The sequence below is a fragment of the Pocillopora verrucosa genome, chromosome 5 (assembly GCF_036669915.1).
Source record: "Pocillopora verrucosa isolate sample1 chromosome 5, ASM3666991v2, whole genome shotgun sequence".
Lineage (NCBI taxonomy): Eukaryota > Metazoa > Cnidaria > Anthozoa > Scleractinia > Pocilloporidae > Pocillopora > Pocillopora verrucosa.
The window spans coordinates 3,722,493-3,747,567 of NC_089316.1; the positions used below are offsets into that span (position 1 = coordinate 3,722,493).

Below are 25,075 nucleotides of genomic sequence, written 5' to 3' on the forward strand. Positions count from 1 at the left end.
TCGATTTCAACAGAAGTAGAAAAGACTCCTGAAAAAATAACTTACCATCCCAACATATGCAAAATACAAACTAACATGCATACGAAGCAGAGGAAGCACACGACCAATTAACAAAAGCTACAAGACCTAAAACTAAGCAAAAAAACCAAAATCACGAACAAAGACAATTATGCTATCATGGCGCCTACAGACTATGAGAGTCACAACAGTTTACAATTGCCTTTCATTTGATTCGTATGAGACGCCATAAAGATGTAAAAAAAAAACTCATTTCATAGGAAAGATGACAGGTAGTCAAACAATGTTTTTAAATAAAGGGTAAAACGTCATACCACTGACCACTCTTTTTAAAATAGCCTTTCGGATAACAGGTGATTAGTGAATAAGTCATCGCGAGAGGTACCCTCTAAGGAAAATGCTATTTAATTGCTATATCACTGAATTAACGGTACGTTCATTGGCTAAAAATCACGTGGTAAGGAAAAGAAGTTGACACCAGTTTGGCAAACTTGCAGAAAAAGGAGAAGCTTCATCAGGTAAGATCGTTTACTATCTTTTTCGTGTTTTTAAGAATAATTTCAGTGAATTGTTTACACAGTTAAGTTAAATCGAAAAGAACGTGAGAATTTTCGCTGAAAATTGATGCCAGAGAGCTCTGGATCCGCTACTTGAACAAGAAGAAACACAATCTGTTTATCTAATATCTGACCCAAATACATGTTCTCAAAGAGAAATATAGCAGAGAATTTGGCGGGACATTTCCCTCTTGATGTCAAGACTTCAAATGCAAACATTTGGATTTTGCTAGTGCTGGTGTTGAGATTTACTTAAATTAGAGAAATATTCTGAAGGAAAGAAAATTTTAAATTTATTTTTTTCAAATCTTGAACCTCTACCATATGTTAACATCTGTTGCTTAAATTCTGACTTGAAACCAATATCTATCAACTCCTCCTGCAGTTTTCACAAATAACAGATTATTTTGTCAGAATATAATTGCAGTTGGCTCTTTTCTTTCAATTCCATTTTCGGCTTTATTGTTTTGTTTCCACTGAAAGCTCCCAGTATTGCATGCTGGGAGAAAAGAAACAGGGAAAATTATTATTCTTTTTCAAAAAATTTCAAACCACTAATATCAGTCGTTACCGAATGATGAAAAAAACAAATGAAAATTCTTATTTATTCCAATTTATGACCAGATACTCTAAAGCATGCACGAAAATGAAATGTACCGTCTGTTATAGTTTTATACTCACTTTATCTTACAACTTTCCGGTTAAACCCGCCAAGCTATTTTGATGAAATTTCTTTGAATTGAGAGCATTTTCCCACAAAACAGGAAAGATTGGGAAAGCAAGGAAATTCCGTGGGAACATTTGAGTGGATATTTCTTGGAAAAAGGGAACGTATTGTCCTCCTGGCGTTTGGGAGCGTATGGAATTGTTTCCTTATTTCAGATAATTGTTCTTCTGACCAAAAAGGGGCAACTCTCTCTATTATTTAGCTATGAACTTAGGTAGCAAGCGTCCGGCTCTAAACGGTAGAATCGTTTTTAATCCTTATTAGTTGTGGTATAATTTTTTGTTTGTTTTTTTTTTTGTGTTTTTGCAGGAAACCCTGGCTCAGAATTACTATGATCTAGAATTTCTGTGATTATGCTTATATAACCCGTTTGCGCCATGAAGCTGTTGGTTGTGTTTTTGATCGCTTTTACATGGAGTGAAGAATACGGATGTTTAGCGAGTAGTAAGAGAAACCTCATGTTGTTTGTCATCGCTGAGTATCTGAGTTTATAATGTGGCTAAATCTTATAAGGTTATTTGAGTCGTTTGACACTTTTAATGGTAGGAGACCCCAAGTTAAAATCTTAAAATTGTAAAAAAGGGGAAAATGCTGGAGGAGAAAGAGATTTAGCGCACAGGCGAGTGAAAGAGCGAGCGACAGAACGACGATCTACACTCGTGCGTTTCCATTTCCACGCGCCGTTAATAACTGCTCGCACGAGACAAGGGAGCGCCATGCACTACAGTTTAGGATCTCCCTTCATTGGCAGTTAATTTTCAATCAATTGTCCTCCCCCTCCCCCCCCCCCCCTCCCCCTTCAAAAATCTGTCGGGAACAACTGATCCACCCTCCATTCCCCCTGAAAACCATGTGACCCCTCAAATCCTCCGACTCTCCCCCCCCCCCCCCCGCCCCTCCCGACTGGTCCCTTATTTAGTCATTTATCTTTTATTTATAATTTCATATAACTAATTGTCTCTTTAGAAGATTGCAGGCTACGATGTGCTCTGGTAACTAATGAATGGTTTTCTTACTTGGGAAATAAATCACTTTCTTGCCAATACGTTCAACAATCCACTGAAATAATGGAGTGTTCTATCATGGCTCCCGATATTCTGTAAGAATGATTTTAAAAAGAATCCTTTTACTTTTGTTAAGTATTCCTGAAAAATAACAGGAGGAACGACCCCACCGGGGTAAAGAATGGGATTTACCATAGGTGGAGGGGTGAGTAAATTTTGCGGGAGGTGGGTTGTGCTATCGTACCCTTTACTCCTTTTCCCACCCCTTCCCCTAAAAAAAATCAGACAAGGTTTTTGTTTAATTTGAGCAACTTACTCACCAAAAATCTCAGAAAAAAAAGTTTCATTGACCTATTTTGGTTCGGTTAAGCTCAAAATCCCATTCTAAGCTTGTTTTTATTTCTCTATAGGCACGTGACTAAAAGTAATTTGAAAAACCCTTCTATTGCCATGTTCAGTGCTTTCACGAATCTAGAGCATCTGTAAGTTAACTGCATCGGAAACTATTCCCTAAGTTTACATTTACAATATTATAAGACTATCTGCCTGTTGGTCTGTCAGTCTGACGGTCTGTCAGTCTGTCGACCTGTCTGTCTGCCAGATAGCCAGTCATTCAAGCAGTCAGACGGTCGTATTTGTTTGTCTATATCTATCCCATGTTCGTCCGTATCTTTTCCTCTTTCTTTTCGTCTGTGGATCCGCTGGTTCTTCTCTCCTTCCGCTTAAATGTCCACCTTAACAGCAATCATATTTCGAAACAAAATTCCTGAGAAACTTTCATGTTCTTTACTTTGATCATTCGATTCCTTGCAGTTTTTTCGTGTCAAGCAGAGTCCAAACCCTGAACGTGGTTTTATTTCGTTCTCAGACGAAACTTCTACAACTGTGAGTTGAATTAATTTTGAAAGATCTCGAACGCATGTGAATGGCAGAGTTCCTTCAATCTGCATCTTGCACACGATAGGTTTTTTTTAATTCTGTTGCGGTCATGTCTCTTCACCAAATATGGTCCACATCCATTGAATAAGAGTGACTGCCCCTTAACCAACTGTGGCAAGGCCCGATGCCCTTTAGTGTTCTAGAACCTTAGATGCTAGCGAGTAAAGTTTGCTTGACAACAGAACGCGTGTTAGCAGAGGTAACTAAAGCGAAATAAGATACGTAGAGTCCACTCTTGGGAACCAAGAAAAGAAGAAAAAGTACTACGCGAACAGCGCACACCTTTTCTATTGGTATTTTTTTGTGTATGAAAACAGGGTGGATATCTGGAGCCTTCTTTCAGCTCCGCAACAGTTGGCGCAATTCATTTCCACTTAAGGTGACCCGGAATATGAGCTGATAACCGGAATTGAGTGAACTGATCAAAACACTAGAGATGCAATATTCGGAATCATAAATAAATTTCAATTATTCACTGATATCATTTTCTGCATGATTCAATTTTATCGATCTTTAAGGGACTTGTCTTCGAACGCCATTAACGATGTACCATTGGGAATATTTTCAAGCCTTACTAAGCTTGAAAGCCTGTGAGTAATATCTAATCTATACTTTTCTGATTGCATTGAGTCAAGAGAAGCTGGAACATTTACAACCGCTTGCTAATAAGCTATCTTAATTGACAGGGATGAAAGAAACTGTTGAGACACGAAAAGAGTTCGAGTCCCACAAGAATTACCATAGGCACGAACATAATCATCACTGTATTGTTTTGGTAACCAAAATCTCATTCACACTACAAAAACATGTTTAGTTAAACCAGTTTTAACTTAATGAAAATCAGAAAAAGAGAACTGAAAACGGAATTTTCCATAGGTTGCTAGTAGTCACTAACTTGTATTTTCAAATTGCTAAATTTGAAGTCGACAAGCATTGGTGTAAGCATGCAGCTTGTATGCAGAAAACAATTTTAACCGTGTTTAACAAAACAGCCTTTAAACATGTATGAGCTTTGGTATGATTGCGGTACAAAATGGCCGCCAGATACCAAAAAAAACATCACACCTTTGGGATTTTAATATTCAAAGAAATAATGGCAAATATTGAATTAGAATTTAAATAGCCTCTCTCTGTCATGTGATATTTCTGTGGGTCGATTATGTTCCTCAAGGTGATCGTATTTTTTGTCAGCTACACCACCTCCCAAGGAGTTTGACTTAGGGGGGTGGAGATAGGAAGGAGCATTTGCAATGGGAAAGATGGACTACTTGATCATATAACCATCCCATGCGGGTATTGAACAATTAATGCTCTCAGTTACTTCAAAACACGGAAACCAGGATAAAATTTGGCTTTGTAAGCCAATACGTTCGAGAAAAATACCAATTAATATCCAGCTTGTAGCATAGTGAACGTTGCCTTGACTTCTTTCCGTTTTCAGAAATCTCAGCTCAAACAGGATTGAAGAACTCGACAAGGATATTTTTTCCAATCTTGTAAACTTATACTACCTGTAAGTAGGACAAATTAAAAGATCCACATCTTATTCTTCACGTGGCAAAACCTATGGAAATTTGAATACTACTGTTCTGGGGATGGAAAACTAAAAACTTCTCATGGCAGAACACTTTGAAAGCCTCGAAACCATGTGTCAGCTCGCGACCGATTTTACCCGACCGAGTTCAAAATGGAGGGCCTGGTAGAGGAGGGTTCATCCCGATCTATTCCCAATTTTTTACATCGTAATTCTCCTTCTCTGAAATGGATAATGTTCTTAAGTCAGTATTGAGAATGTGAAATTAAATCAAGACAGAGTCCAAATCCTTAAAAAACAGTTTTTAAGAAGTTGAATTAAGACATAATTGCTGTTGATTACTTTTGCAGGTCCTTGTCCCATAACAGGATGCTGGAATTTCAAGATCGCTTGTTTGAAAAACTGGGAAAACTTAAATACCTGTATGTTACGCGCACACTTGAAGTTATACAATGTTTCAGAATATTACGAGACGTGGCAGTTCATCGGTTAGCGCCCTGGACCTTAAATGGAGAGGTCTGGGTTCGAGAAATTTTATCCTCACAGTGCCTCCACCCACGGGTAGGGATAGGTACCAATGAACTATTAAAGAAGCATGATGAAAAAGCTTGAGGGCGGACTGTTACATCCACATAAACCAGGAAAAATTCCACCACGTTAGATAACCTTTCTAGATCCCTTTTTAGGCTTGTACTATATCATGTTGCGACGTAACGGTATGAAACATCGAGTTTGTGTAATAGCTTGGAAATTCTTCCTCAGCATCAATCGCTCCTATTGGTTACTTTGGTGTCATAGTGAGCCGCAACACTCTTGGAAATGTAATATCCCGACAGGCGTAAAAATCCACTGGACCAAAAGTAGAATCAGCTAAACCCATCTTTATATCAGAAAAAAAAGGTGCAATTTATTGTTAATTCTTGCAGAGATCTTTCATACAATCGTGTCAGTTACCTAGATGACGACCTGTTCAGTAATAAGTTAACAAGCCTTGAATTTCTGTGAGTAAAATTACAACAGATATTCATTTCTCCCTTAATCAGCCATTTAACAGGTCAGGGGGAGGGGGTTATTCCCGCTTCTTTACTGTCATTTCGTGTTCACGTATCTTTGTCAAAATAATTCCTCAAAGCTGTGGGGGCAGAAATGTTGGAAGGGAAAGCCTGGGGAGTAAAGAGACCAGACAGTCAATTTTGACCAGTTAGAAATGTACTCAGAATTTTTTAATTATTTCTTTAGACTACGTTTCCCTAATGTTATTTCCACTACCAACCCACCCCCTTTCTCTCTCTCTCTTCCCCTCTCTCTTCCCCTCTCTCTCCCCCCCTCTCTCTCCCCCCCTCTCTACTTCTCACTCTCTCTTCGTCACCCAACCGTTTTTTGCACTTTGATTACCTCACTATTGATTCCGAATCAAGATCCGACTTTTCTTCCCGAAACCTCCCGAAAACTACTCAACGAACACAACCCGCTTTCCTTTTAACAATATTTCTTACTAGAAGAGAATCAACAATCTCATGAACATTAATGTGACAAAATACTTCAAAATTATAGATTTCTGCAGCATAACAATCTGCAAGCAATAACAGGAAACACTTTTACGGATGTCCCCACTTTAAGATACCTGTGAGTTGAAACATTTAGGTAGATCTGCAAGTCACAGAAAATGTCCTAAAACTTTGTGCCGTTGCTACTTTGATTCAAGCCAATATAATTAAGCGAAGTTTATGACAAAATTCTAAAATGTGCACACTTTCACTTTAAAGCTGAATGTGCACTTAATAACTGATCAAATTCCTGCATTCAGCTGCAGATGACATATCAAATATGTGCATGGTCCGCGATTGAATTATTGTCCAAAAGACAGACGAGGAACAAACCAAAAGAGGGTAACTGGGAAATTTAAAAACAATCTCTGGTCAGAACAGGGCGTTAGTACTTCCGATAAGCCAGAAAGTTTCAATATTTCGACCCGATATTAAGAATGTACGTATAATTCAGGGACAAACAGAATAATGAAGTGCTTAGGTAAACATTTTCAATTTAACGAATTCACCAAACGCTCGCGCGCTTCTTTACTTCCAATCCTAGTCTGCTGAGTAACAACAACATAACTGTGATTCCTGAAGGAGCCTTCAAGAGGAATCTTAAACTCGAGATGTTGTGAGTTTCTTACTCTACTTACATAGTTGATTTAAAATGGTGTTCTAGAACAGATTGCACTCGAAGCTTTTCTGGATTAAGTTGGAACTTTCCTTCTTCAGAGGAACGTTTCTAGAACAGCAATTGACAACTTCATTTGTGTATTGGCGTTTCTGCTGCATAAGCCAGAGAGCCCAGTTAGAATTATGACCTCTTTATGCTACAAAATGGCATAAACAGAATGGTTTTATATGAAAAATCAGTCGTCTAAGTTATAGTCGAAAAAATTGTTTATTTCTTAATGTTTCTGTTGTGAATTATTTTCCTCAGAGTGTTGAATGATAATGAAATTGAAAAACTCGAGAGACACGCCTTTGGTTTTGACGAGAATGAGCAGACGCCCGATGGAGTCATTATGTGAGTGAGCTTCCCCGCGGGGAGACATAAGTTATCTAAAGAGTATGTTTTATATTAACTTGCCGCCCCTCAGGAGAATAAATACGTTATTTTGCCTACATTATTGGCGCATGCAGCCCTGGAGGAAAAAACGGGGGGTTACATTCGCCTACCCCATGGGGGTGTGCTGCTCCTGATGGCGACTCACGGGTTATACATGCATGCTATAAAGGGATGTGCTGCCCCCCAGAGGAATGCGTGAGTTACACCTGTACGTATACATACTTTATATACAGCCCTTAATGGGAACACTTGCCTGTCCCTAGGGAAATACAGCCCCCGAGGGAGATTCATGGATTATACTTTTATGCTAGGTAGGAATAAGTAGCCCCCAAAAAGGATATATGAGTTGTCTTTTCATGCTTCATAGAGATGAGCAGCACTCGAGGAGGGATACAGGGTTAATGTTCACCTACTCGATAGGTATGTGCAGCCCCCGAGAGGGATATATGGGTTACATTATCCGGCTAGATAGGGATGAGCAGTCTCCAAAGAGGATACAGTACTTTCAAATGGGTAGAATTTTTTTTATCATGGCAGGAAAAAAACACTTCTAGTTTTACAGTAATAAAGACAACGTGCTTGCAACGACGCAACTTGATTGTAAGACTAAAGAGTAAAACCAGCAAAACGGACAGTATTTTTCTTGACCTCTTTCTTCAGATACATGATCCGGACAAATGTACCAGAAATGAATCTCGAATCCTTTTATGGCATCGGATCTGACGATTTTCATGAACTGTAATTTTCAGTTAAATGTTTTAAATAATTCCAAAATTTACTGGGTTGCTTAATCACGCCGTAATATGATCACTTTAGAAATCTGTACCCTCTCTTCCAATCAGAGGAAACTATATAACAAATCGCGACTAGGAGAGTTTTTTTCTGCGCGTTAAAACCGGGCAGACTCTTGAAAGCTTCCTCTGATCTTTCCGCTGTTTGTCTTGATTGGCGATAGTCATTAATTTGGTTCTGGATTTATCGCACTCAATTGAAATTAAAATTAGGGTTTGCAAGTGTAACTGATTCAGCTAAAAAGTAAGTTATTGAACGATAGATCAAAGTTTCCCGCGATAGCTTTACATTTTTGAAATGTTGAACTGAACACGATTTAAGCATTGTTAAGAATACAGCCCGTGTGGGCACAGGCCTCCACCTCCAAATTATGTTGTTGTAAAAACCTTAGTATTTCGCAATTCCGTTTTATGCAACGTTTTATGTCTTTTCAGGACAATGAATGACGAGCTCATTGGAATAGTAAGGTTCTACACGAAAAAGGAAAAAACTCTTTGCAGAATTTATCTGTCAGTACACAAAAAATATTCCTTCGTTTTCCCTGAAAACCACGTGATCCCCAACATTCTCCAACGCCCCCCCCCTCCCCCCCCCCCCCCCCCCCAGATAAATATTGACTTGTCTCTGACGAAACAACAAACCAGGTGCTGAAAATAACAACAAGTAAACGTTCAACCTCTTTGCCGGACGAAGACTAGAAGTATCGCAATTGAAACGTCGCCATTAATACACGATTGATTAGCCTGACTCTTGCATCGTGAAACAAACGATTACACATTCCTTTATCTATAAACAGCAATATTTTCTATAACAAAGCAGGTTTCTTTGTAGGAATCCTAATGCATCGAACGTGGAAATGGTCAGCGTATCAGGGAAGATTTATGAAAGAGCGAGACTGGATCTTTTGATCAGTTTCATGAACCTGGGTTTTGAACAAGTGGAGCATTATTATGATGCAGAGAATATGACCCATCACTATAAACTTCTTCCCTGCCCAGAGGGGACTTATTCACTTAAAGGCAAAGGATGCAAAAAGTGTCCACCAGGTAGTTTATTGCCCCTTCGTTGTAACAATGGACAAAGTAGACTAGTGTATTCTAAAACAGAGGATAGCGTTAAAGGCACGCTCTGATTGGCTGCCAAACTCTGGATATTCTTTGCTATTTACCTCCACGCCACACGCGTGGGATTTGCACCCGAAAGTATTGTAATCGTTGCAGGAATAAATTAGTTACAATCATCTTTCTTGCTGTATTATCTCGCTGTTTTAGTCTATACTTAAAAAAAACATGCACCTCCACTTTGGCGAATACCTGCTAAATATTTTGATATCATGAAAATTAAATTTAAAACTGTTATCTCCTTTGATTTATTCTGCATATTTAATCCACTGCCCTCAAGAGTTTATCTGACTTCATCTGAACTAAGCCTAAATGGAGGCATCGACGGCTTTCGTCAGTGTTCTTTTTACAAGTTTCTTATTACTCCTACGGAGCAGAGAATCAGGAGAAATAAGTCTATATGACTACTTTTCACGGCTTTCTTTCGTAGGGGGTTTTCTTTCCGACAGTGCTGGCTATGTTGCGGACCAGTGTCTTACCTGTCCACGTGGCGCGTACGTGAAATTGGACATCTATCCAGGAACGCGCTATAAACATTGTAGGGCATGTCCTCGAGGTTAGTAATTCAAAACTCAACAATTGTTCAGCAGGGGTTATCTAGCTTAGAGAAGGAATACCCATTAGTACAGGCCTTGCTACATATGTTGAAATCCCTCTAAACATAATTTTAGACAAGCAGAGTTTTTCTACTTCTATAATATTGGGCTTCCTGAATTCCAGTTCAAGCTTGGATCTCTGCACATGAATCACTTCAGGGATGCACCACTGCTAAGAAATCCTTATTTATCTACTTCTGTTACCCTATCAGGAACAAACACAGATTCAATGGCCGGAAAGATCGCTTGCCATTGCTTGGATGGATTCCATCGGACCGATATCTTTGGCAAATGTATAGAGTGCGAGAGAGGCGGTAAACACGAGGGCCTGGAATGCAAGACTGACTTTTTGAATCTGAAACCTGGTTATTGGTGGGAATGGCAGAACGAAACACACAGGGAACGATACAGAAATTTCTCCACAAATCTCATAAATCCTCAAGAATCCTTCGATAACTCGTTCAGGGATTTCAACTATCCTATGCCGAAGGCAACCAAATGTCCAAGGGAGGAGTCTTGTCAAGGGGGGGTGAATGCCATTGACAATCCTTGCAAGCCTGGTTATGAGGGTCCCGTCTGTGGCATTTGTCAGTTTGGATACTACAAACAGTTGCAGATTTGCAGCAAATGCCCAACTAAGAAGTTAATGGCAATACAGTTAGGAATGTTGGCCGGATTCTTTCTGTTCATTGTGGCCATTTTGGTTTGGTACAGCAGGAAGAAGACGAAAAAAGCTCGAGGACGCCCTTTGATTGACATCATCTTCGCCAGACTTAAAATCATAATCGGATTTTACCAGGTTACCTATGGTTTACTCGAAGCTTTCTCGTTCGTCAAATGGCCAAATGTCCTTGACGATATCGCCCAGTATTCAGAATTACTACAGCTGAATTTTCTGCAGATTGCTCCTCTCCATTGTCTGTTCTCGAGTCTCCAGGTGGACGCATTTGGTAGTCTGTACGCTAGCATGGGATTGAATGCTTGTGCTATCGCCTTTTTTGCACTCATTCTCGGTGTGCGTTATGTGATGGTCACCTTAAGTAACAGCCTGACCCAGATGGAAAAAGCCAGGCGTATTTCACACGCCAAAGAACTCGTCTACAGGAATTTGTTCTTCTTCCTCTTCGTGACGTATCTGAGCACGTGTTCTAAAACGGCCAATGTCCTGCCACTCGCCTGCCGACGACTTTGCCGTGACAAAGAAGGGATATTATGTGACGACTACCTCAAAGCTGACTACGGCATCCGCTGTCACGGAACAAAGTACCACTTACAGCTGATTGGGGCCTACTTAAATATCCTTTACATAATTGCACTCCCAGCCTTCTCCATCACTGTGCTTTGGAGAGAGCGGGCGCTGATTATAGCCCAGAAGGAAGAAAAGAGATACCAGGAGACCCTTCCTAATAAAGAGATCGTCACCGGATTGCGTTTTCTTTATGAAAATTACGACACACCGTCTTGGTATTGGGAAGTAATTGAGATGGCTCGCAAGATCACACTAACTTCCGGTCTGATTCTGATTGGACAAGAGAGCAGGGCTTATGTGGGTGTTACGTGTGTTCTGGCAGGCCTGTATGGTATGACGTTTGCCTACATTGCTCCCATTCAAGACTACTTCGAGAACAAGCTGATGGTCACAGCTCTCTCAGTCACGTTCATAAACCTCGGAATTGGCGCCGTGAGCAGAATCCCATCAGAGAACAGGGAGCCTTTCAAAGATCCACTCATGGATACAAACATATTCAAGATAACCGTTCTAGGAGCGAATACTTTGGTGGTTGGACAGCTTATCTGTAAGATGTCACTTCGGGGGTTGGGGGCACTAATCGATGGGATGATTTTTAAGTACATTAGATTGAAGCCCAGTACCCTGCTAATTAGCAATTGAAATGATATAGTTTACCGTGGTACTTGAACTTAATTAGTCAGCCGGGTTATTTAGGACGGCGAACGCAGCAGAGGAAACGCAGATGTGAAAGAGCGTCAAGTGAGCGTGATGCTTTGCCGGTCACACTCACTCAACCACTTAAGAGGAATGTAGGTTTTGCCATGAGAAAATTTTGAGCAGAACGCGAAAAGAAAATTAATAAACAGTATAGCCTTTCACACTAAAGAATAACAAAGAGACCATGGAAATATCGTGTTAGATATCAGTGACGAGGCCATACCTCACGGTCTCGTGAGTGGAAACTCAGACAATTAGAGACCCTATTATACCTTCAAGTGTCTATTATTTACATTGCATTTTTATTCACTACAATTGTTGTACATATTAAATCCATCCTGTTATTTTTAATTGTAACTCAGATGTTCTGTCAGAAGCAACTTAATCAAGCACAAATCACCTCCCTATCTAGGCAGCAAGGCGTCGTTTAGAAGTAACTGAGAATTTGGAGGACTATATCAACAGATTTTTTTTCTGTTTCATTCTTACAGGGGAATACTTTTCGTACGTCTTACGATTTTTGTTGAATTGGATCAAGAATCCGCACTTTTCGTTCACTTGTTTCCAGTCTCTGCTCCTTCCGGTGAATGACTTGGGAGAGGACGATGAAGAGTTGGACGACGAGGGGTATCATTTTGAAGACGGCAAGATGGAGATAGTATCCATCCACCCAGACCCCACGCAAAATAACGACAAAATACTCAACCCCATCGGGGAGGAAAACAAAGCGTCTTTCTCTAATCCTATTTATGAAGAAATGAAAGATGACCCCTATGCCATCATCCCCGTTCCTTTGGACATGAACCGCAAAAAACCCCGAAACATGCCTTCTACAGTCAGATTTAAAGATGAAGTTGCCATTTACGATGAATTAAAAGAGCAAGAACCTCGTTATGTCAATTACTCAGCGCACGGACATTTCGCCATTGATGTCATCCCAGAGGAAAATGAAAATGAAGGGAAAGAGGAGATCAAAGGATCCGAAATCCAGGATGGATCCCAAGAGGGCAAAGAGCTGAACGAGCAGGTGGAAGCGAAAGAAGAGGAGGAGGAAGAGGAAGAGGAAGAGGAAATAGTGGAGATGTGCGACCAAGAGGTACAGACAGACTTGACAACTCTTGAGATGGATGAGGAGACCATATATGAGCTTTTCGGCGAGCCTCAAGATGAATCTCTGTAGGTATCAACCCAAGCCCGATGACGGGTTTAGAAGGTAAAAATAATCGATTCCTCCTCGCCAATCAGTCTAAAGCGCACAATGCAAACTACCAAAGGATACTGGGGGCTCGCGTGTCTCGCACGCTAGAATTCTACTATCTCCGCCGTGCTTTATGCGTAAGCGTTCTTCGCAGCTTGGGGAAAGGAAACGATTTTTACGGGGGTATATTATGAGTGCAGCCTCTTTTGGTAAGTTGTATTCACTGTAACCATTAACAGTCTACATTTTCTCTTTCAGAAATAGAGGTTAATTAAGAAGCTAATACAAACCTTTGTGCAAAATCATCTGCGTATCTCACAATTATATAATCTTTTCGCTTTTAATCATAGGTTTGCTGGGTTGCCAGAAGAGTTCCTTTCCGACAAGAAAGGCTCCATCGACCAGCAGAACGAAGCAGAGGCGGACCTGGAAACAGAACCTACTCTGGAAGCAGAGGATCAAGACACTTGTCCTAGCGACGAAGATAATGAATTGGCACCGGAATCGGAAATAGGGGAAGAGAACAAGGCGTTCTCTAGCGACTGGTCCATCAGCCTCAACAGCGAGGAGGTATCGGTACCAGAAACCTCCCAGTCTGCACCGGAGCCGAAAGTGGTAGGGCGGGAGAACAAGGCGTTCGCGAGCTCCTGGTCCGTCAACCAAAACAACGAAGAGGCAATGGCGTTGGAAGTGGAACCTGCACCAGGGTCGGAGCTAGGGAAGGAAAACGATACGTTCTCAAGCGCTCTGTAGGAATTTTCTCCGCCATAGAAGCGTATCATTTAGCAGAATGTGAAGGCAGCTTTTCTTGACTTTTTTAGGTGTTGAAACATTTACCTAGTTTATCGCTTCTCAAATCATGAGCGTTTTTCTATTTGAGCTTTTTGAAGGTTAGAATCGTTTGCTAGATTTGCTTAGCCATTGCATGTGTCAGGTAATTTTTTGGCGGTTGTATACTTTTATGCTCACATTAAGGGCTGATAGATAGCTTGATACTGAATCAGGAAAACAAAACAGTGTTATTTAGGGAATGGCGCTCTTCCTTGCTTCTCTCAGTCTCCTCTTGAAGGCGAAGCTTCATGCATGTCCAATGATTCTCTACGAAAATGAGTTTTATTTCGTGGGAGTCAAATCTCGTTTTAGCCCTCAGAGATATTCGTTGCACGAAACCAAAGTTATTTCGTAAATGGCCAACAGATGGAAAAGATGTAGTCTCGGGTTTATTTGAGATAAAGCCTTTTCTTTGATTGGACAAAACACTTCAAAGGTCTCTACATGATTGATACACCGATTAACCGAAATAACACTCGATTGTATTCCTGTTTCATAATATAAATCAATTTTATCTAACAATTGTATACGAATTCAAGTTCAATTCATTAATTCACCAAACCCAGCCAAGCAATGAAAAGGAGGAAAATTTGTATCTTCTAACTTGATTGCCAATGAAACGTTTATCATAAATATTATCATTACTATAAATTTCATAATTCTGATTACATTTATTCCTATTATTATTATTATTATTATTATTATTACTATTATTATCATTATTATTGCCATTATTGCTATATCACTGCTATTATTTTTTATTATTTGGTAATTGGAGGAAATGTTTGTCAACCATTAGCGAGAATTTCAAATGCTAACCCACTTTTTAAGTTGTACGATATTTACTGTCAGCGGTGTGACCTTCCCTCGTGCACTATTTCTTAGACTAGTTTTACTTTCATATTCGTCACAAGATACCAATGTTGGATACAAACAAAGGGAAGAGCCAGGTCTTTTTATGATGTACTTAGGAAGTGGCTGGGTTTTTAAACTACTACTCTCTCGGTAGGCATAATTACTTAATTATTTGCATCGTTTTAGAGGTGGCTCTCTTATGCAAGCACCAAAATCGTTTGCGCAGACTCACAAGGACCTCGTAGCCTTACATCAGTAGTTTAAAGAGTTGTCTTGTTTTGTTTTTTACTTCCATTTATCCACGCGAATGGAAAACAACATTTTCTCTCAGTAATTATAAAATCTGGGACATTCATTGTTTAGTTTTCCTCAGTCAACTATGCAGACATCATAACATTTTCATTTTGACATTTTTGAGACAGTTAAAGCATTTGGTAACTGCAAAACATAAGAGAGCTATCTAAAATACTATTTATCACTCGTTTATCTAGGAGGTTGATATTTCAAAGAACTAGATAAAGATACTAAAATTGGTCGTTCCTTAGAGTTCTGCCTGCGGTTACAAAATTTTGTAGACACTTAAATAGTTTGTGTAATTTTGGTAAAACGCTGAGGCAGGAATAAAATTCGAGCAAGGAATCGCGAGACGATTGTGCGAGGCCTGTTTTAATGGCCCACACGTGAGCGTGAGCCGAGCATGAGACCCAGAGTCGACTGAGAAGTAACCAACCACAGCTGACTTACACTAATTCAGTCCTACAACCAATAATACTACGGAAAAGACGAACAATCGGCTCTCATGAACCAGACCTATGGCCCTTGAAAAACAAAATGATCCTCACTTGATGCTGTCGAAAAGTCAGAGACACTGTCATAGTTAACAGTCCCGGGTTCAAATAAGTTATTTTTTTATGATTGAGAAGTTGTTGTTATTTTGAAAAAAGTAGTTTCAATCGATCTACCTCAAATCCCACCGAATTAATACAACACTTTTCCCTTTCGAGGCCCTTCGTTTTAAAATTGACAAAGTTTCGTTTATGAGTATCATCGTTTATCAATCTATCAATCGATTATCGACTTCACGGCTTTCCCAGCTGAACTACCCCAGTCTCCTCTCGATTCTCGCTCAACGAGAAAAACATGGCGGACGCCACGGCAACTCACGAAGGTCCAGACGCAGCTAAAAATACATCTACTCCCCTGAATAACGGATCAGAGGGAACATTTAATGGAAGAATTACATCCACCAGTCGCCCGTTCAGTTCTCAAGAGCCGTGGAATATGCTTTTTTACTGGATGTCAGCTCAATATTATCAACAATATTACTATCAGCTGTGTTCCTACATGTACTATTGGCAAACGCTAGCATCGCATCCAATGTACCAAGGAGCTTTTCAAACCCAAAGTGTCGATCCACAGACGAGTTTAAATCAACAGGGAGCACAGGCCGTTTTTGGTGGACAACAACCTCAAAATATCCAACAAAACCGTACAGCCCCTTGGTTGAATTTCCAAGCTAGACAACCGGCAGTTAGAACAGGTGGGTTTCGTATTACACTAAAACTTTAAATTGGTCACAAAATGTCGCATTTTATTTGTAAGAATCGAAAATGCAGATGATTTAGTGTATAAGACGGGCTTCAGTGCGGTATTTTACGAATTAGCTTTGTTTGTTGTTATGCGATTATTCGTCTAATTGTACATGTACCCTACTCATTAAAATAAGTTTCTTTTTCACTTACTTTTTTTTACAAGTACTGTTAGCTTCCTTACAGTCCTCTTGTAGACAGTTACATTGTAATGGACATGTTTCTAGGTACATTATTTGTTGTAAGAAGCCAAGGGTAAGTTAAGGTATACAGATTTAGAACTAAGGAAATAATTTTGAGGGAAGAGAAGAACAAGATGGCTGAGCTTAACTCTTTAACTCCCAAGATCTCATTCTTAATTCTCCTTACTGTCTGCCAAATGATTCTCATTATGTTAGTGCGGAGAATTTCACATCGGATCAATTAGTAATCAAATAATTGATATTTTTCTTTATTCTCATTACTTGTCTGTATGATATTGTACAGATATAGTAAGGAGAAATTCTGTGTTGGTCACTCATGGAAGTTAAAGGGTTAACTCAGTCAGGTTTTAATCAGCAGAAGCCATAATGGCCTTACCATCAGTGTGCTGAACATTGAGTTATGAAATCTGGATTCCAGGCTTGGCCAGGTCATTGTGATGTGGCGTCTTCTTAGGCACAACAATTCACTCTCTCCCCCCCCCCTTTTTTTTCTTTGCTGGTGGGGTGGGGGAGGGGGGAATTTGAGATATCCTGGTTTTCCATCTAAGGGGAGAACAGAAATACTCCCAGTCACCTCATGCCATTGAACCTATGCCGAGTTTAAGCTATATGTTGAGTAAAAGTTCAGATTTCTCCAACAGTGTTTTGATTAGATGAATGGTCAGTAATATAAAATTATCCAACCTCTCAGTTACAGATCTGGTCACTTGATGACAAAATTTTTGTAATTTTGTTTTTTACTCGCAGCTTGTGAAGTTAAGCTTTCCCCTGTTTCTAAGAGGATCTATGCAGAAATACTGGATTTCATCTTTCTCTACTTTACAAAGGTCCTTGTGTTCTCAATATTTTAGTAAGTACAAATGACTTAAATACAAAGTAAATCTCCACAGTTAAATAACGCATTAATTTTTGTAACTGACTTTACCACGGAAACTTTTTTGAAATCACAATCTCAGAGGAGACTGACTGAACAAATTAAAGACATTTGTCCATGAGATGGAAGTCCACTAAAAGCTTTTTAACCTTTACACCCTAACATTAGTATTCATATTCTCCAAACTGTTCTCCTTACATTCCTCATGGTAATAATAAGGAGAATTCGTTGGAAAATCAGGAGCTTCTTACATTGGAGATCATTTCCTTTATTCTCACGACCTTTACATTTGATTTAACCCTTAAACTCCTGTTAGTGACCAACACAGAATTTCTCCTTACTATGTCTATACAATATCATGTAGACAAGTGATGAGAATAAAGAAAAATATCAATTATGGGATTACTAATTCATCTCTTATGAAATTCTCCAAACTAACATGATGAGAATCATTTGGCAGACAGTAAGGAGAATTACTAGTGAGATCTTGGGCATTAAAGGGTTAAGGGTGATACTGTAAGGAAAAATTAGAAGCCAGTCACTTTTTGGAGCAAAGGGTTGAAACATTGTTATGAAGGGGGCTTCTAACAGGGTTTCAATAAGCGAGAGCCTTCAATAGGTGTAATAGACAGCTGTGCCATAAGGCAATACCCAAACACAAGAACCTACTTGCAGTCTAAACAAACAGCTGTCAGAGGTCTTACAGGTTGCAATAGATGGCCAGTAAGCAGCTCTTTATTGAAACCCTTGGCTATTTCCAGGATTTGAATCTAATGATCTCTGCCCTAAGTTCTTTGAAATGCTTTTGATATGATAATCATAACATGGTTTGAGGCTCTGAAAGTGACATTCACTGAAATTATTCAAACAGTTTTCCAGGATTAATCCCAACCAAAAGCACAATCAAATGTTACACCTAGGCTCAAACCATAAACAGTAAAATTGTTGATTTTTTTTCTTTCAGTGATGATTTGGAGAGATACACACAGTTACAATACACTTTGATAACAGATGATAATACAAGTCTGAAAGATATTGAGGAACTTCTTATACAAGCTTTGGTCTACCGATTTATAGTGTTTGCTTTTGAGGTAAATATTGAAAGATGAGGAAGAATTCTATCATAATTGATATGTTTTCCCATTTTAGCACTTTTTTCTCCTTCTAAATCTTCAGTATTTTGTAATTTCCCTGATGCTGAAGTTTACTGAGCACAGAATGACTCATAAAGATGACATAGCTATCTTCAAGCAAGCTTAATTTACAATTGAATTATCTTAGAGTTACAGCATGTTCAATGAACAATATTTTGGTTCTTCTTATGTCAAGGTGTTTTTCCTCATGGGTGGACTACATGGTAGTGTTGGTGGTGCCACACCCGGCAAGTACCTCATGGGATTGTCAGTTGTGGCAACAGAGACCATTACTACTGTGGCTCCTGGTTTTGATGGTGACCGAGTTAGGATTGAACCTGGTGGTAACCTGGGATTTCGAAGGTACATCATAAATTAGTTAGGATTTATGGAATAAATCACCACAGTGGTGCAGGGCTCCAGCTCACCTTTTTGTTACTCTTTCACCCCTAAGAGTGACAAGAACCTGATATCTTCCTGCAGCACACCTTCGAAATCAAACATCAACCCTTTAACTCCTAATAGTGACTTATTAGCATCTAATTTCTCTTTACAATATCACCCCTCAGTCATGCAGAAAGGTCATGAGAATAAAGAAAATTATCAGCAGCAAAAGAAGTTGTTGATGTAACACAAATTCTCCTTGTCAGCACCTAAAGGACTGTATGCAGAACAGTATGGAGATTACCTTTACTGATGTTAGAGTGTAAAGGGTTGAGATCACAAGGATAAATGAAATGACAACCTACAAATTAAAGAAACTCTTGATTGTTAAACAAGTTCTCCTTGTCTGGTCCTTAAGAAATTTTAAGAGAACAGTATGGAGAATATGCATACTGATGTTAGGGTGCAAAGGATTAAACACAATTTGGTGACCTTAAACTATAAAATGTTTACCTAAAGAAATATTTTTGTGAGTAAAAAAAAAAAAGAAAGAAAAATCATTTTGTGCAATATTATGTACCATTGCAAAATAATTTTTACCTCACTTAATCCTTTACTTCCACGATCTCATTAGTAATTCTCTTTCCTGTTAGTCATACATTTCTTGTGATGTTAGTTTGGAGAATTGGGTACTGAATTAACTAATAATCCCCTTATTGATATTTTTCTGTATTCTTATCATATGTCTGCTTGATATTGTATGGATACTGTAAGGAGAAATTCTTTCTTGGTCACTAATGGGAGTGAAAGAGTTAACAGTGTGTAACTTTAGAACATTGATAATATATAGATTTAGCCAAGCCTAAAAGCAGAGCTTGCATTTTTTTTTTCCCACACGTCAGGTTGTCTGACTCGGAGCCCAGTGTACTGACCACTGGACTACTGGACAAAGCCATGGTGTTGGCGTGCCTGCAGTACAGTTGACCACGCATGTTAAAAGTAGCACTTTGTACAGTCAGTTGTATGGTCGTACAATCATAAGTCCAAATTTTTTCAGCTTGATGGGTTACTACTACCATTTTGTATAATTATGGGGCTATGCTCTGCGAGCTCTGCTCTTAAGCAATGAAAATGTTACTAGTAGAACTAAGGAAACATTTTCAAATGAATGGGACTTTGCTCCAATATTTGTTCATCTGTAATTATTAATTAATACTTAATAGATAAAGTGAGCACAAATTAATTTATACACAATTTTATTTTATTTTTTCACAGATCATTTTTAAGAGCCCTTGTGAAGAATTTCTCCATGACTTTTCTCTTCCCAGTCTTTTTGACCATTCTGTTTTTCCAGCACAATCGCACCATCTATGATGTAATAGCCAATTCTACAGTTGTTGTCACCGGTTCACCACAACCTCGACAAGCACAGGATCGCCTACAGTGACAGGGTTGTTATAGTTTTGCGCAAAATAATTTGTTAGAGTACATTGTTATACCTTGTGTATTTAAATATTCTCCAAAGTTCCTCTACATAGTCTTTGCCCACATGCAAACACAGAAAAGAACCATGAATTTCAATGAGAGGGATATTGAGTAGAAGTGTCAGTTTGATTTTATCTTGGACAGGAGCAGTGAGGACAGCATTTGGGTGAAATAAAGAAGAGTGGGTGCTTGATAAACATTTTAAGATTACGTTCCCTTGTAAGAAAAACAGAAGTGTCTCTTGTTTGCACTTTTCAAGGAAGCTCAGAAAAATTACTAACATTACTTTAGGTGAGAAACAAAATGTAAAAAGACAGAAAAAGGTTCTTTGTGGCCTTTCTTTCCTCAAGTTGTAGCATCAGTGTCTATACCAGGAAATTAAGAACAGAACACTTTACCAATTGAAGATAAAAGAGCCTATTGTTCTTCTTAGGTGGTATTCATTTGGAGCAAACTTTAAAAATAACCACCCTTCATTGGGGAGTTGTAGCCTTTTACCTTTCAAACATTTGAAACTGAGTGGACATCCCTGGTTCATCTCCTGAGAAATCAACAGTTGGCCTCAAAATCAAGTAAGAGGTTATTCTCATGACCTTTATATTTGATTGAAGGGTGATAAAATAGGGCGAAATTAGAAGCCAGTTGCTCTTAGATGTTTAAGCATTTTGATCACTCAGCATTAGTCTGTTACAAGTTCTCTGCGCAAAGCCCCTTCTTTGACATTATTAATTGACAATATTAATTGACATTAAGTATTTAGAATGTTACTTAGTGTTTTCTGTAACTGTTCTTTTCACTTAATTATAACAAAGAGGGTTAGATGTGAAAAAGGGATGGAGTATGTGAGGTGTGCAGGTTTGCAACAATTGTAAACCTTTCCACTTTATCAATAAATTTTAATACCTTACTATGTGAGCTTTTTAATTTTAGAATTCAATTAAATACAGCTTAAATAATCACCATTTACAAAGGAGAAAAAAGTAATCCTTCCCTTTTCCTTTCTAAATTCATCTGCTTTTTTCATACCACCATTCACCAAATGAAGACCTCAAGTTAACCCAAAATATTTAACTATATAGTTTGAAGATGTATTCATTCCAACATACTTTTCAGTTTTTTTCCCTTAACTCAACTATTTTCTCTACAATTTATGACAATTTTAGTGACCAAGGGTTAAAATTATGATAACAGTTGTATAAAAATTTCCAATAATCAAATTGGCTGCAGCCATGGTTATATCTTCCAGTTACAATTGATTTTACTGAAGTCTTTGAACTGTAACACAGGCAGGGAAAAATAGAGTGATAATTTTGTCTCAGTAACAAGATTTTCATGCTCAACACTTTCCTGACATTTTACACACTCATGCTGAATTTGGTTTTTAGCAGATGTTCACTGACTTATAAGTTTTCACCTTATTACATTTTAAAATTGGCAATCAGACAGAGTGAAAAAAAAAATGCTTAATAAGATTCTACTATTTTTCACAAGTACGGTAGCCAAATTGGAGCAAAAGTTCAAGAATGAAAATTTGTGTCAAAAACAACAATTAGATATCTAACTTAACAAGGCTTCTCATCAATACAGTTGCCCTGTCAATTTTTCATTTGTGAATTTTGCCACAATTTGGCCACCACAAGCCCTTAACCAAACATCAACTTACATTGCCCAATTACCTCCAACAAGGTGAAAAAGTTCTCATGGTAGTGTCTTATTATTTCTGAATATTTTGGCAATATTTAAGAACACTCTGATATTACAATTGAAAAGCAATACTGATTAAAAAGAAATTATTTTCAAATGAGTTTGAACAACAGAAAGAAAAATCTGAACTATAATACATTGTGCAATGACAGCTTTTAAACTTGAGAACTTTCATTGTAGCCAGTGAAGGGAACATGAACCCCTAGGGTAAGTGTAAAATTTCCTAGGGATAAGAAGAGGAAGATCCCAGAAGTATATGGGGAAGAAGGTCTCAAAAAAAGGGGGGGGGGGGGAATACTCAAGTTGTCAAAGATTTTAACTGAGTGTTGCCGACTTTTGTTGCTTGCACTACTTGCTTAAAAAGAAAAATCAGATGCAGCTGTCTCATTTGACATGATTAACTGTCCCTAAGACATGCAGAATGATTTTAAAAGCTCTAAAGACATGACAGCATTTTTCTTTGTTATGTATGTCTCCAAGGTAAGGCATGATTTATCTTGTGACAGAAGCAGATCATGGTAACTGGATGATTGGAAGCCCAATATCACCATGCTTTACATTGGTTCTCAAAAGCAGAAGCAACCCACTGATTTTAAAAAATTAGTCGTGCAGCTGTTCCCCGTGGTCTGGCCTTACATTATAGTTAGTTGGCCTTAAAAGGACAGATAATTATCACTCTGACCTTCCTTTTTGATTTCCATTTGAAAAGTGGCATGAAACAAGGTCCAAATGTGTACTAGTTTGATAAAATAAAAACCAAACCCAAGTCTCCTGGTAATGCATGTAAAACTCATTAGGCCTAAAGACTAGAATTTTCCACTGTTTTTCTGTTTCTCAATTTTTTCTGCTTGTGTTTTGCTCTTTGTCTCTTTATCAGCACATATGGGGCATAAAACGGTGCAGCAACCAACCCTGCACCAAGTACAACACAACCAGCACTGACAGCCAAACTTGCAACTACAGGTGCCAATACAACTTTACCACTGAAGAGCGCTCCACGCACTGCTATCCTCTGTGCAGGTTGATTTGGCTTGTAGTTGTATTTGCAGCCCAGGATACTGAAACGATCATAGTGGTTGCCTAAGAATTTAAGATCATGGTACTTCCCGCCACAACGGTAACAGAATTCAGTGTTACATCTGACAAAAGAAAGAAAAATTGGTTATGACATTGGGCACCATGTTGAGAGGGTGCAAGGTAAACTCAAAGCAAATTTTTTTTAAGAAATGGGAAATGCTAATAAGAATTTTCAATAATCAAATTTTCAAATCATTTATTTCATCACAACTGGACTAGACTGATGCTAAGAATGATACAAAAAACTATTTTACCAGCCCCTGTTACAAAGAAGGTCAAATCATGACCCTTCCCTCCCTCCCAAATAATTTAAGGGAGCACAGCTGTGTTTACTAAACGCTTGCCAGTGAAAAATATCTATGGAAAAAGCTACCAAGACGTGTTAAACCTGTTTCTTATGCTAAACGATCATTAAATGACTTAAAAGTTGGCGTCCGAAGTTTTTTCAAAGACATCACTCAACGCACATGTACAAAGATAAACTTTTCTTTGTTTCGTCGATCAAAACAAAAACCTCGATAGGCTAACTAATGTTTAAATCCGATCAAATTCAGAAGATAACACTGGGAACCTCACAGAGACGGAAGTAGCAACCTATGTGTTTTTCACATTAAAATCATAACATAGAAATTTTCATTAGATGGTTCCACGAAAAAACAGTTTAACATTATGCGCTACCAATTTAAGATTCTCACCTGCTACAGCACATGTGGTCGCAGCCGCTGGACTTCTGAATGAAGACATGACATTTCGGACAACGACAGGCGTTTCGAGCAGGCTGTCCCCGATTTTTTGCCCATATTTTCAAAGATTTATCCCCTTTACAGAATTCATTACACGTCAAGCCGTGATGCCAGGGAGCTTGGCAAGCAAAACACCAAACCAGGCGACATTTTGAACATGTTACTTTCATAACTTCCGGACGGGAGACTTTTTCGCGTTCCACTTTCTCCAAGTCTGGGTGTTGATAAATACGCGAACATCCTGGGCATATCTTGATCCCTGGGTTTTGTTCTACCTCCACTTTGAAACGTTCGTATTTTTCGAACACTTCATCAGGAACAAGCTGTCTTATCTCCTCCTCGCTTACTAAACTGTCACAATTGCCCAGAGGACATATTATGGCCACGATAGCTTCGTTTATCTTCGACACAATGTGTGCCTCCAAACAAGACAAACATATAACTCCCGAGCAACATAATGTCCGCGAGATTCTGTCAGGCGTTTCTGCAAAGCAAATCATACAATGTGTCATGGTGCTTTCTGTTCTAACAAAATTCTTCGGTGGTGTGTTTCAATGAAGGAAATTTCGTCGACTCGACAGCTTTATACTGTGTTTCCTTTTGTATGTACACGTGACGAGTGTATTTTTAGAACCCGCGTAAACTGGTTCGAAACAAAACTTTGTGAGTTCTCTTGGTTGTTGACCAAATGAAATTCGCATTCAGCACGAGGTCATAAGTGACGGAGAAGAAAAGAAGTGACCCCGGCTGGCCTGGCATCATCGATCATATCTTCCAGCAGCAGGAATAAAGTAAACAAAGAAATGTTGTTTTGATCATATATTGCCGCTGTTGAAACGCGGGCGCACATTTACGTACAGGCATACTAATGAGGAAAAAGCCATTGTAATTGAACGATGAAATTTGATGAACAAAAGGAGAGCACAATTCATCCAGTAATTGTTTATGAGTCATAACTTATGGATTTCATCACCCAATGAGATTAGAGAGATGAATATCAGATCCAGTACCCATTTTGCCTACATTACACATCTGTAGATGGAATATTTAAAAATGTAACTTTTTTTAGGGCATGCGAGCTTTTCATTTTTAGCTGACAGTAATGAAGAACATCCTAAACAACCAAAGGTTATACATCAATAAATCACAGAAGAAGTGAAAG

General features: G+C 38.7%; 3 protein-coding genes across 5 annotated transcripts; 2 read left to right on the forward strand and 1 right to left on the reverse strand.

Moving 5' to 3' along the window:
- The first annotated feature begins 508 nt into the window (after nucleotides 1-508).
- Nucleotides 509-15,341, forward strand: LOC131770481 (uncharacterized). 3 transcript variants are annotated; one of them, XM_066167820.1, is made up of 19 exons: nucleotides 509-536; nucleotides 1,612-1,746; nucleotides 2,269-2,401; nucleotides 2,717-2,788; nucleotides 3,120-3,191; nucleotides 3,764-3,835; nucleotides 4,687-4,758; nucleotides 5,130-5,201; nucleotides 5,706-5,780; nucleotides 6,334-6,405; nucleotides 6,871-6,942; nucleotides 7,252-7,338; nucleotides 8,041-8,118; nucleotides 8,607-8,681; nucleotides 9,004-9,218; nucleotides 9,724-9,849; nucleotides 10,102-11,685; nucleotides 12,329-13,013; nucleotides 13,386-15,341. In XM_066167820.1, exons 2-19 carry the CDS (start codon nucleotides 1,680-1,682, stop codon nucleotides 13,786-13,788), a joined length of 4,032 nt encoding a protein of 1,343 aa, XP_066023917.1. In that variant the 5' UTR covers nucleotides 509-536; nucleotides 1,612-1,679; the 3' UTR covers nucleotides 13,789-15,341. The 3 variants fall into 3 exon arrangements, with proteins under 3 accessions (XP_066023917.1, XP_066023918.1, XP_058942173.2); XM_066167821.1 differs by having other exon boundaries at nucleotides 2,272-2,401; XM_059086190.2 differs by lacking the exons at nucleotides 509-536; nucleotides 2,269-2,401 and having other exon boundaries at nucleotides 1,611-1,746.
- A 512-nt stretch (nucleotides 15,342-15,853) lies between these two features.
- On the forward strand, nucleotides 15,854-21,296 carry LOC131770482 (protein FAM8A1-like). Its single transcript, XM_059086192.2, has 5 exons — nucleotides 15,854-16,261; nucleotides 17,261-17,363; nucleotides 18,352-18,478; nucleotides 18,717-18,883; nucleotides 20,180-21,296. Exons 1-5 carry the CDS (start codon nucleotides 15,862-15,864, stop codon nucleotides 20,349-20,351), a joined length of 969 nt encoding a protein of 322 aa, XP_058942175.2. The 5' UTR covers nucleotides 15,854-15,861; the 3' UTR covers nucleotides 20,352-21,296.
- Nucleotides 21,297-21,313: 17 nt separating this feature from the next.
- LOC131770484 (E3 ubiquitin-protein ligase RNF217) lies at nucleotides 21,314-24,689 on the reverse strand. The gene is made up of 2 exons (XM_059086193.2): nucleotides 23,866-24,689; nucleotides 21,314-23,232 (listed from the first exon to the last, which is right to left on the reverse strand). The coding sequence occupies exons 1-2, from the start codon at nucleotides 24,423-24,425 to the stop codon at nucleotides 22,893-22,895; spliced, it is 900 nt and encodes a 299-aa protein (XP_058942176.1). The 5' UTR covers nucleotides 24,426-24,689; the 3' UTR covers nucleotides 21,314-22,892.
- Nucleotides 24,690-25,075: the final 386 nt, after the last annotated feature.